We start from the raw sequence: 13,026 nt of genomic DNA on the forward strand, positions 1-13,026 counted from the left end.
CACTGCGATCCAATCACCTTCCATTGCATACTGGCTTCTTCCTTTACAACAGGGCTAGGTTCCCAGATTACCACCTCCATTCCTGCCACTGCAAAGTATTTAAAGGCTAATTCTTAAATGTCTTTCGGCAGCAGTGTTGATTAAATAAATAAGGGTGTTAGTTAAAGAGGAAGTGCAGTCTCAATTTCTCAGACCAGTTATTAAATCTCAGTTTTAAAAAAAATCGACAAACAGAAAAAGTTTAAAAAATTTCGAGTCAAGTGTAAAATTGTCAACTTTGTGAAAGTACTGTAAGGTTGGCATGTTGTCACTGGCAGACGAGAAGCAGCTAGTTTCACCACAGCGAGAGAGAGAGTTTGCCCTTCCTGCTCATTAGTCGTTGTAAGCAAATGAGAAAAATGGTCTCCTAAAATGTTAATTATTATGAGGGTATTTTAGTTAACTGACAGGATGTTCTTTTTTTAAAATACTTAAAAGTATCTTAAAAACAAGTGACCTTGTATGCGTCGGTTTCATGAAAATATTTACAATATAGTAGCAAAACTTCACTTGGTCTAAAGCAGGGGCCTCAAACACACAGTCCCCAGTAATTATCTGCGGCCTGCAATGACTCACTTGGATTAACAAAAAATTACCAATAAAATTAGGTTGTTTTGGTCATTTGATACATTTTTTGTTCCATAGATTCATTTTCTGTTTCAATAATTGCCATGGAAATATTGTAGCGCCCACGCCGGGTGACGAAGTGGAGGCGCACCCGGCCAATGCAAGCACCGCGATGCAGGCTGGGAACTGTGGCCGGGAGATGTTCTGAGGGTCTGCAGAGTGACCACTAGGTCCCCCTGCCTGTGTAAAAAGTGACTATAAAACCTAATATAATAGTAGCTAATTGTTTACTCCTGTATTGTCCCTTGTCTTGTAACCACCCTAACCCTGCATACGTGTCCTATTTACAGCTTCTGTGAGTGCATTAAGCCAAAGAGTTGGTGTGTACGTCTCTGTTGCTTGATTGCTGGCTGACGGAGTTCTGTCAGTAAATAAAGTAGACAGAAAGAAAGGTTTCCGAAGTTAGTCTGTGCGTCTGCTAGAATCATAGCAATGGTTGGCAGTATGTACGTATACAAACAGTTTTTCTCATCAATGAAGATCAACAAATCAGTTTTACGGTCAAGACTCACCAATTAACATTTACGAGCAACATTGCGATTGGCTACTTCATGTGATATCAGGCTTAATGTTCACTGGTCTCTGCAAAACGCTGTCAATGAAGCAGCCAGAATGAAGAACTTCAGAAATAACCTCACATGATGTCGAGTACATTGAGTAAAGTTAACCAACATGTTTCAAATAAATTCAGTTTCAATATTTTTTTTAAAGATTTGATGCATTTTGTGTGTATGAATGCGGCCCGACGATTAGCGCATTTTATCTAATGCGGCCCCCATATTCAAGTGAGTTTGAGACCCCTGGTCTAAAGCATGTTTGCAATGTAATAGGGCTGCTTTCTTGTCACTGGAAGTTTTGTTGCCTCGTTCTGAATCGCGGACAATGACGGCCATATGGCGCTACACATACATTGAAACTTCTCTTTATAAAGTAAATTGGAGGATGTTCATGTGACTGTGTACTTATTTTCACTGTGGTTTGAAATACAATCATCATTGCCAATTCATTATAACCCTGAAATGTAAAAATAGCATTGCAGTTTGCCTTTAAGAGAACAAAGCAGTGGTCAGACTGAAACAAAATGAAACTAAAGAGCCAAGGCTGTATATCACTGGCACATAGAGCATTACTTTTGTTCACACGGGATTTAGAAATACAGCTGAATCCACCTCAGACGTCAGAACAACTTTAGACAGGAATAGAGTTCTGTTCTTACTGTGGTTATGTTCATTTAAAATCATTAAGCAATTAAATTAAAAGTGAATATAAAACAAACCAGGATCTAAGTTGAAAAGTACTACAATGTTCTACAGCTTGACACATACAGTATAGGAAATAATCTCCGCAAGAAAATATTTTTTTACACAAAAACTTCAATCCACAGTGTCATCAAATCTTTGCTTACACTATTATACACACAAAATAAAAGAAAAACACAATGTGCAAGATGAAAAATTAAAATTGCAGATTCTTCTCTCTCATCAGTTTGAAAACTCAGTAGTCATTGGTTTTAAGTGCCGTATTCAGTTCCTCCTTGAAATTATACTTTCTCCTTTACCAGTGTCAAAAATACAGCCCAGCCGAAACCATCTTGCTTTGACATGAACAAGCTGACACCCTGCTAGGTTAAAGCAAAACAGAAACTGTAGCACCAAAGCACAATACCACTGCATACAGATAATATATACTTACTGTATCTATATGTACACTTTGTACTTTGGCTGCTTTGTAAATTGTAAGGCATCAACAGATGGAAAAGCAGACAAGGTGTTCTTAAGAATGCTATTCTCCTAAGGGTAAGCCCGTTTTAGCAGCTCGAGAGCAATGTGCTTTATTCTCAGGCTGTGCAAGGAAGGAGACCTATATTTCGCAGACGGACTCAGAGTGGGAGAGGAGTGCAGAGGACTCTGCAACACTCTCAGCACGATTCTGGCTGTTCAGTACAATACAGGACGGTGCTACACCTGCAGCACTTCTTTCAGCTCCATTGCTGCATTGATTTAGATTCAAGTATTAAATGATTCTATAGTTGTCTGAAACCAGTATCCAGTCCCAGAATGTACATTGGACATTCACATTATTTGAAAATTTAATTGGATTTCTACCAGTTTTCGCATTACCCCTCACATACAGCTGATACCCAGATCATTTGGGTGGTTCTTTTTCAACACACCTCAAATTGTAATATACTATACAGTAGGTAGTTGTTGTCCACTGTGAATATTAAGATTAGCTACTCTCACACTATACATGATACCCAAGTACTGTAATGTGGTAATTGTGTTTTCTCTTAGTTTTTCAGGTAACTTGACATTTTTTCATACAAGTCACATTTGCATATTTCCGTTTTTTTTAATATGGTGTGGGAATTGTTGGGAATAGACAAGAAAACCATGTCCCAGTAGTTCCCAGGCATTATGGAAAAATGGGATTCACCCCTGGGTAATAGGCAGTTATGACTGACCCCTGACTTCACTTCAAATCACTTCAGTCACAGTCACAAAAACAGTGTAATTCCAAATGTTACAAATAACCTATTGTGCCCGACTCTCGAAAGAAGGCAATTTTGATTTTGATAAAAAAAACTCCATTATGATGTCCTTAAAAATGTTCTGCCCCCAGTGGTTTATATATCTACGCTTATATACAAGATGAAAGTATACACAACACTATAATACGATTTAAAAAAATAAATAATTGAAAAAAACAATACCTAAATATTTTTTAACTAAATAATTCGAAATACCCCAGTCATACCATTTCTTCTTTCTTCAGAACCATATTTGCAGCTTTTTGCAATGCTATTATCTTTAAAACAAGCAGATTGTCCTTGTGTTCATAGGCAGATTGAGAAAGCATGTCAGCACAAATGCACTCGAATGAATTCCATATCCGGATCCAATCGGCTGCATTTACTCATGTACCAGTGACTTCCAACAACATCTAATCAGGCTGCAGAGCACAGGACAAACGTCCACGACGAAGGAGTCTTACGTACGTAGTCTCAATAAGGCATGTGCTGTGCTCCTTGTGCCGTAGAGAGGAGAGTCTTCTATTACGCTTTCTAAAATGTGAATGCTGCTAAAAGAGCTACAATAAGAACATAGGTAAATAAAAATAATATCTCTAGGATCAGTGAAAAGCCTGGGTTGTACTGGAGCTCTGAGGAAGGATGGCGCCATTGCCTAGGCAAGTCAATATTCCGTGTTGAACTAGTGCTTGAGCTTCTCTCTCTATAACCCGAGATGAGGCTCATATGTTCTCTTACGTCTGTGTTGTCCATCAGTATCAGTTTGCAGTGCTGGGGTACACAACAGTGGTTTGAAATCCCTTGGCTACTTTTTAAAATAAGAAGGACTTCAAGTGGACACGGTCTTCCAAGAGGGAGTGCAAAATAAAAAAATATCATTTTTCTACCCCCTGGAGGGGGGATTTCCCTGGATTTCCTCCAGGAAATCACACATTACACTTTGTACATGAAGGTAAGGTTGAAAAGCACTGGGCTTGAAATGCGGTTTCACCACCAGCCCTGCCCACGCCACACTATGCCGCCTCTCTCCCGTTTCCCCTGTGCTCAGGTGTGTGCGCGCAAGCACGTGCGCGTGTGCCCGGCGAGGGCGAGCGCCTTATCTCCGGTAGTGATTGGGCGCGTCTGCAAACATATACTTCAGCCTGTACGCCTCTGCTAGCAGCAGCCCCACCTCCTCGTTCCCCCAGTGTATTGTGGGGAGGTTCTGCAGAAGCATCAGGAGGCCCTGAAAGAAGAAAAGAAACATCCATCACCGCACTGCCACACACAGACTCTGACACTCATACACGAGAGAACTCTCCATCCGTATAACTCATCATGTCTAGAAGGCATCATGGCAGGGAACCCCCTTTTCCACTTACATAAAAGGAATAAAGAACAATAGTATATTTAATTTAAGGATGGGTACAACAATACATTGTTCATCGAAAAAGAGCTCTTAACGAAAAAGAGCTGTTAATCATTACTGGGAATCAGCAGCACTGTAACTATTTTTTACTCTTCATCTTACTTTTCAAAAAGCTTATATAGCCAGTCCCTCTTTTGTCTCTGAGTAATGTTAGTCATGCCTTCCTTCACTGAAGATCAACAACCAGGAGGCATCAAGGCTAAGAATGGAATTGTAGTACAAAGAAGATTGCCAATTACTTCACTGTAGCGAGTCATACAGGAATGTGTCCAAACGCCTGTCTGAAAATACCTAGACACAAAACAGCCTAGCTACTGAGATAATACAAAAGAAACAAAGTATTAAGCACTAAAGGGAGCAGGCTCAAACTAAGATTTAAAAGTTGTGAACTGTGGATCAGTAGAGGGTCAAGCAAAAAATACTGTCACGTATGACATTGCTGTGGGAAACCTGGATGAACACTCTTTGTTATATTAGTGTGATTCTGAACCATGGATAGACCAAGGTAGAAAAACAGCTAACTCAGTTTTGTATTTCACTATATTTCACTGTATTTCATGCTTACATACCTGAGCAAGCTAACATTAAGACAAAATACAATCAGCCTAGGAGGTTTCCTTTAGAACCACAGTAGACAAGATGCAGTTCTAATGTTTGGTAAATTAAAAGCGGACTAAAAATGTGATTCTTTCATCTGTAAGGAATGGAGTGGCCTATGGTGCAAATGAAAAGGAAGTAGTTATCCAAGATGATAAATGTCAATCATGACTAATAAACTGAAAGCCATAAAATACGCAACAAATTTGTACTGAAACCAATAGCACATTACATTTTAGTGCCTCTCATTATTAATACATTCCTGTAGAGAACAGCAATGGAATAGAAACAATCCACTCTAACATCTCTTTAAATAGCAAAGTGAACCAAATGGCAGAAAAAAAACAAGCACAGAGAAAAGATACAGTTCAGAGTAAGTCTAATGAGTGTAAACTGGAGAGCCATACTTCCACTGAAGGCCCCAGGCTTAGCTGGAAGGAATTAAAGACAGAAACAGGTAGAAAAAAAGAAAAGAAACAAAAAAAGAGGAAGGAAAAATACAATATGCTACAAATTCAAGCTTGTCAAAGTGTGAAATTCTTCACTGGGCACCATCAAAGTGACAGCAATTCTTTTAAAAGTGACCAGCAGTCTGACAAGTCCTCCCTAAACAGTATAGAAGCTTCTTGCAGAAAGTGAAACAGGCCTGAAATGAGCACATTCATGATGTTAACCTCACCTGCATTTAACAAAAAATACAGGATGAGGAGAAAGGTGCTGTGTCCTATCACAGCAGATGACACAGACCAGGAAATGTCAAGGTCAGATATGCTACTCTGCCTTGCACCCTATCACCGGGATCACACTAAGATTATTGAATTGTCTGACAAAAGCCAACCTGGAGACATGTCTTCAAATGCAATGAAACAGTTTCTATTGTCTGAAAGTGTCTGTTTTCTACTAAAAGCTAAAGCCTTTTTGATGAGCCATTCAAAGCCCTCCTAGTGTTGCTTGGTAATGTGACATTCACACGTTCTGGAAGAGTATAACAGTTCTAACTAGGTTGAGGTTAAAGGATGTCCGTCTTTAAGCGACACCCCAGATATGACAGTTACTGCCACTGGAATACTGAAACATCTTGGAAACATAAATCAGAAGATGCGTCAGTGCTGTTTTTTGTAATATCTCCTTTAGGGTTTGGACAATGCATTTGTATTGCTGTTCTGAAAGGATTTTAAAAATAATGAAATCCGTATATCTACTGTGCCAACAGTCCTTAAAAAGAGACAGTAAAGTCTGGGTCACATCCCTGCCCAAATGAGACAGTGTCAGCACACAACAGTGGGATTATTCGGCCAGTGCTTCTTCAGGGTGTGATGACCCCAGTGAAAGGCACACTGCTCTTCCAGTCAGTTCTATCACCTGCAGGTTGCTGTGGAACTTGCACTGTATTAATAGGTGAATGTTTCCGTGAGTGTGCAGCTAAGAAGAGTCAGTTTACCCTTCTTCATTCTCTTCACGCTAGACAGCAGATGTCACTGTGAGCCAAAACGTAAAGCAACCGTTGGCAATCCCAAAATGGGGGGAATATAACAACAACATAGTGATTCTTTTTTTTTTAAACACAAACCCTAGTTGTAACATTTGGATCCGAGATACCGGTTCAGCTGGGCATGAAGACCTTCAACCTTTACTGTAGGTACAGTACCTACCTGGAAATCTACCATGGATAGTATCTCCTTCCTCCACTTGATGAGAAATGCAGCGCAGACGTAGAGATGGAAATGAGAAAATCCCTCTGCCTCAGCCTAAGGAAACAGAAACACAGGATTTCCTGATATTGTGGTTTAAGATCAAGCATAAGTATGGAGGTGTGTTTCTGTGGGGTTTTGTTCCTGAAAAAGATGAGCTCTACATTTCTCAGTTTTAAAACTTGCTTGAAATATACTGTATCTCATCAAGAGTGTGGTAAAAATAAGGCACCTCTCTTGGCTATTTAATGTGAATGCCCCCTAGATAAAAATCTGGCAAAATCATACCCAGGCCTTTTTTTTTTTTTTTTAAACTGATGCTTAGCAATTGACTTTCCATTTACAGTGGCTTAACATTCATGGAAAAATACAGAACTCACTTCAGCAGCATTATTGTCATTTATTTTTCTGAATCATTTTAATTTATTCTTAACCTTTGAAAATGTTTTCCTGTTGAGGCAATAAAGAGAGCTTTCTGGCCGTTCAGGCAAAAATAAAACAAATAATTCTGTCTCAAAAACTTGGTTAAAGAGACAAAACCACCCGAAAGCACTTCAGTGGTGGCAGCAGACACCCAAAGAAAGATGAGCAGTGTCAATAACAGGACAGTCAGGAGAGTCATTTCACTTTCAGCCTGTCAGTAAGAGGTTAAATGATACTGATTATGGGGTAATTTACTACTTCAGCTGAAGAGCAGTGGGTTGTTTTACAAAAATTCAGTCAGCTCTGCAAATTCTCTATTTTACTGAAACTGAAGAATTCTAATTGAAATACAGCTGTAATTGTTTAATCATTAGAAAATGACATTCTAATTAAAAAAATGTAATTTATTCAGCTGGACAAATCCAACAAACTCTATATACAAGGTATTTGGCAATTTACATTTAAATATGTATTAATGATTTTCTTAAGTTTTTAACACTCCATTTGACAATAAATGCAGAAGTTTAATTTTAGAAACATATTGTACTGTGAAAAAAGTTGACTTCAGCGGCACTGAACAGAATTGTTTTTAAACTTGAGTGTTTCTTACTAAAAAAAATAATATTACTTCTCGGCCTTAATAAATGTGAAAAATAACAGTATGTGCTGAAACATGGAAACCTAATTGTTAATATCCAATAAATTAACAGGAAGAATATAAAAAAATATAAAAATGAAAATATCACTCATTTTATGCTGCCCATTTATTTTTCATTATATTCTTTACACCACAAACACTGTATACTAATTTAAACACACATGATACACTGAAGCTTAATATTTTCCATAGATTTAAGACAATAATGATCAATTAATCCCCACCCTGACCTGGAAAGGTGCTCATTCTAATACTGTACTGTATATCTGTGCCACTGGTCAAAGTTAGCTATGCTAAGCCAATGAGGCTTAATGAAGGTGGAGCAGTGGTGCTTGGCTGATAAATTTGACTGGGCAGAATAAAAAGTTGGATGGCAATTCTGCCTTGTTTAGAGCTGTGATTAAAACAAAGACCTAATAGTCATAAACATATTTGATATACATATTGCAAAGCCAGTAAAAAAAACATTTCAGAAAACATTTTGTGTTTGGTGCCAAAAATCATTTTCTGAACACCCTTCATAAAAAATGATGATCCAAAACAGTGAGGGGCTTCAGAACAGCGAGGGAGGCCTGAATGATAATTACAAAAGCTCTTTCTCAAAAACTTCAAAAAACGCACTTGTTCCAAATATGCTGTTTACAGGGAAAGAAAACAGATCCCTAATGAGAAATTGATGAGAATACTGAATAAAAAGACAACAGCAAGGAAAACACAAAGAAAGACATGTACAAGACTGCATATCTGAAACCCCCAAGGAGAAAAATTCTACATCAAGTGTGTTTTCCACAGGTGGCTTGCAATCCCTGAATTATACTCAGAACAGACAGCTCTGCACCTGAGATCTGTACCAAATAAATTTGAATTTGTGCCTGTTCTTGGCATGCTATGAAGAGAAAAACAATTCTGTGCACTGCAAAAAAAAACATATTTATAACATGCAAAGGAACAAGTGATAGGTTCATGCTGAAAAGAGGAGAAAGAAAACACATTTGTGGAGCCTTCTTCGGGTGTCTATTCGGGTGTATATTTATAATATAGTCATTTTCTGCACAAGCATTATTTGACAAATGGGATACATATGTTATCTAAATTAAAAACTTCACACAAAATACCTGAAGCTGGTTACTGGTCTTGCCTTTCAAACCCTGGTTTATTTTTCAGGTAGCTTAAAAATAAAATGTTTCTAAAGCATGATAAATCAGTTTGTTTGCTTTTAATTTCTGACAATATTTTTCTTAATGTGATTGTCCCTAGACTAGTCTAAAAAAACATTCCTCCAAAAAGGGCCCTAAAACAACTCTTAGTCTATTTTTTTATTTTTTGTTTTACAGTATTCTCTATCAAGGACACTGAAGAAGTCAACGCAGTGAAAGTCTTGAATCAAATACAAACTAGAGGACACAGGTACTGTAAACTACCTGGAAGTTAATCTAAAACAGAGGACAGGTGGCACTTTACCCAACAGCTGTGGGAGTAAGGAATGCTATTAAGCTCAGCTATGTTATTAAGCTAATACCCTGGCTTCTTTCAAGAAATGATTGGATGTTATCCTGAGATATTTACTACCAAATGGGCTACATGGCCCAGAAGGCCTCTTATTTCTAGTCATTCTTATGTTCTAATATGGTATTAAATTTACCAAAGGCAGTAGGGATATACAGTAGTTTTTCCTCTAAGCAGCGTATCACTAACCCATACCCCACACCTACTGTAGTAAAGGAGCTCCCAATTCACTACCACAAATACCACTTTCCAGAAGCCATATCACCCTGCAGCTCACAACTGGCAGCCCACTGAAGCTCAGCAGGTTGCTGCTGGAAGAGTAGGGGGTGCTCACCCTGTGGTCTATGTAGGTCCTTATGCCTCAGTATAGTGACGGGGACACTATACCGTGAAAAAGGCGCCATCTTTAGAGTGAGACATAAAACCAAGGTCCTGACTCCCTGTGGTCATTAAAAATCCCAGCACATATCTCGAAAAGAGTAGGGATGTAACCTGGCCGAATTTCCCATTGGCCCTTACCAATCATGGCCTTCCAACAATCCGCATCTATGAACTGGCTTCATTACACTGCTCTCCTCCCCACTGATAGCTAATGTGTAGTGAGTGTTCTGGCGCTCTATGGCTGCCGTTGCATCATTCAGGTGGGGCTGAACATTGATGGTGGAAGAGGGGAGTCCCCATTACCTGTAAAGCACTTTGAGTGCAGTTTCCAGAAAAGCGCTATAGAAGTGTAAGGAACTGTTGTTATTAGGAAAACCTAATTAATAACAGTATGTTATCAATACAGATAACTGTTAAAATGAGGAGCTGTATGCATACATCCTTCATTCTAAGCATATGTATCAGGCCCTACTGTATATGATGCACAAGTGCAACCTACTGTACCTTTTGTGTTTGGTCTTGTGCAGCACAGACACTACACCAACACTGCTTAGTTGTATACTGCTGGACTTTGTGTGTATGCATATGCATTGTGCATCAAATATCAGACTGCACAAAGCAAGAATACAATTTTGCTCACATAATCCTATAGACAATAATGCTCAGTAAAGGATGTATACTAATGTAAAGCACATTGCAGGACACACAAAAATGAGAAAATAGGAGGTACTCTTTTTTTAGAGTGGAAAGAAATAGAACAAAAAGCTAAGCTGCTGTGTTAATGAAAGGAAGAAGTAAAAGCTTCTCAGTTGCACTGTTTCCATTCTGAATCTTCCTCAATACAAACACAGATTTAATCTTGTCCATCTTTCTCTCCAGCCTGCCCAGGACTGCCAGTACAGCCTTAGCAAAGAGACATTAGCCTTCACCAGTAACTGGGTCACTCTGATCTTAACCAGCACAACACACCCCCCACCACCACTATGGGCAGCACAGATCCGGAAAAGCAGATACCAGCTGTGAAGTGTCTCCTCCTTGAAGGCAGGCTTACACGTGCTCTACTACTCTTCTTGAATGAAATGAGACAAACTTCACCAAAAGCCAAGCAATCAATTCCAAAGTAGTCAACTATATATAGTATCAGCAATACAGACACTCTTATTAAATCTACAGAAAAAATGATTATTCAGTTGTGTGGAAGGAGTTACATAAAAGCAGCAAAAAATAAATGTTTAAACTATGCATAAGCAGTTCTGTGCATTAACTGTTTTTTTTAATATTGCATACTATACTGTACTTTTTTACATTTATAATAACATTATGTGGTTGTACAGACACAACAAATGAAGCCTAGAAAAAAATCATCCTTTTGAAGAATTACTTAACTCTAGCTAAAATGCAGAAGAGGCAATATTGTAGCTTTTCCTGTTGTTCATGTGTATGCAAATCAGCCTTTTGGGTGATTTGAAGTTAAGGAATAATTGAATATTTAGATGAAAGATGGAACTTTCCAATTTAAGACAGACAATTTTGTCAGACGGAAGATGAAGCTGTTTTACATCTAATGTTTATTAGACGTGCCATCGTTTATTTGGAGCAGAAATGGACCTTGACAAGAACTGCACTACAGATGTTTCCCCGTCTCAAAATATGCTTAAGTTATCTCAAAGCTTTAGCACTGGCAGTGTAACGCTGACACAGAAAACATGACTTGATGCCATGTAGTTCACAGGCCTTTGGTTTCCATGGTAAGGTTTACCGAACCCATGGAAGGGAGTCCTTAATTGTGATCGGACCGACAACAAAAAGGCTTCTTCACAACCTCCTTCCCTGCAGCTCCTTCTAGTTTCTTGAAATGGTACCAGTGAAAAGTTAACTAAGGGGAGCTACTTTAAGAAAAAAAAAATCAAGAACACCGCAAACAATGAGTCAAAATCCCGTTGACAGAGCTGTCACCCGCCCCCTGATCATCTCCCCTTTCTGTTTGCACACCAGACTTTTTAACACTGAGGAGGACAACAACTAAAAATAGTTTGTTTGCGCTTGCTGTTTGTTTTCGGCTGTCTCCCTTTTGGTAAACGTGTTGTGTTGCATCTGAGAAGCGAGTCGCTGGGCTGCTCTGTTCCCGGGCACAGTGACAGGTCGTGAAAGCGCTGCCGGAGCCGAGAGAGAGCGAGACAGGGCACGCAGCAGATACAAACAACTGCTGCTTCTGATCGCAAATCTGCTGTGTCTGCTGCACTGTCCAGTGCCCACAGGGATGACAGAGATAGACCAGATCTCCAGAGGAATGAGACAGGGAACGCAAACGACACACACAGATCTTGGCACAAAGAGAAGTGCAAAGAAAGGTGTTACTGGATCCTACCAGAGCACAGCTTACTATACTTTACATCCATGTAATCTGCAGTTTCAGATCTTAATATTTACATTTCTACTTCAAAAATGTGAGATTTGCAAAATGAGAGCAGATCATTTGGCCCACCTTGTTCGTTTGGAAAGTCATCCAGTTGTTTCCTGAAAGAAGCTGACGTATCAGCTTTGACAACATGGTTGTTCCATAGTTTTAAATGCACTTCCCCTTAGTTTCCACGTTTGTCGCTTGATTCTTGCTGCACAGGTCATTCTGAGTTGAAATTATCAGTGCCTTAGTGGATTTTGAATACCTGAATCATATCTGCTCTGTTCAAGACTAAAAAGATTCAGTTCTTTTTGCCTGAAAAATTAGAGCACTTCTTTAAACCCAGTACAATTGTAATATTAACATCCCTTATTTTTAAATTCCACACATTTATCTATACTGTACATCCTAATATCTTGTTTTTCTTTTGTTTCATCACATTGTCTAAAAGATAGCAATTACATTATGTCACTATAGATACTTATTTTTTTCTTAAGTTTCAAACTCAGTTTCCCTTCTTGTATCTATAAATCATGTTTTTGCTAACGTCATGAATCATCCTGCATCACGTGCATTGAACGTTTTGTAGTGTTTAACCAGCTCTTTTTATTTAAATCTTTTTGATTTTCCTTCGCTGTATTTGCTATTCTGTTTTCATATGTGTATCATATGTGAACTTGACCAGTTTAATCCAAAAACTTGAGTTATCTTAATTCAAATGAAGAAGGAATATTTTCTGTGGGACGACACAAAAAGCATTCTGAA

General features: G+C 38.7%; 1 protein-coding gene across 2 annotated transcripts in view; it reads right to left on the minus strand.

The window, feature by feature from the left end:
• Positions 1 to 364: 364 nt before the first annotated feature.
• tbc1d22b (TBC1 domain family, member 22B) overlaps positions 365 to 13,026 on the minus strand; it is a 129,944-nt gene continuing 117,282 nt past the window's right edge. For both annotated transcript variants that reach the window (XM_088640187.1, XM_088640186.1), the window contains 2 exons: positions 6,854 to 6,949; positions 365 to 4,421 (listed from right to left, as the gene is read on the minus strand). In XM_088640187.1, the coding sequence (XP_088496313.1) occupies positions 4,293 to 4,421; positions 6,854 to 6,949 (225 nt within the window). In that variant the 3' untranslated portion in view covers positions 365 to 4,292. The remainder of the gene's footprint in view (positions 4,422 to 6,853; positions 6,950 to 13,026) is intronic.

Source organism: Lepisosteus platostomus, chromosome 7, assembly GCF_059453375.1.
Source record: "Lepisosteus platostomus isolate fLepPlt1 chromosome 7, fLepPlt1.hap1, whole genome shotgun sequence".
Taxonomy (NCBI): Eukaryota; Metazoa; Chordata; class Actinopteri; order Semionotiformes; family Lepisosteidae; genus Lepisosteus; species Lepisosteus platostomus.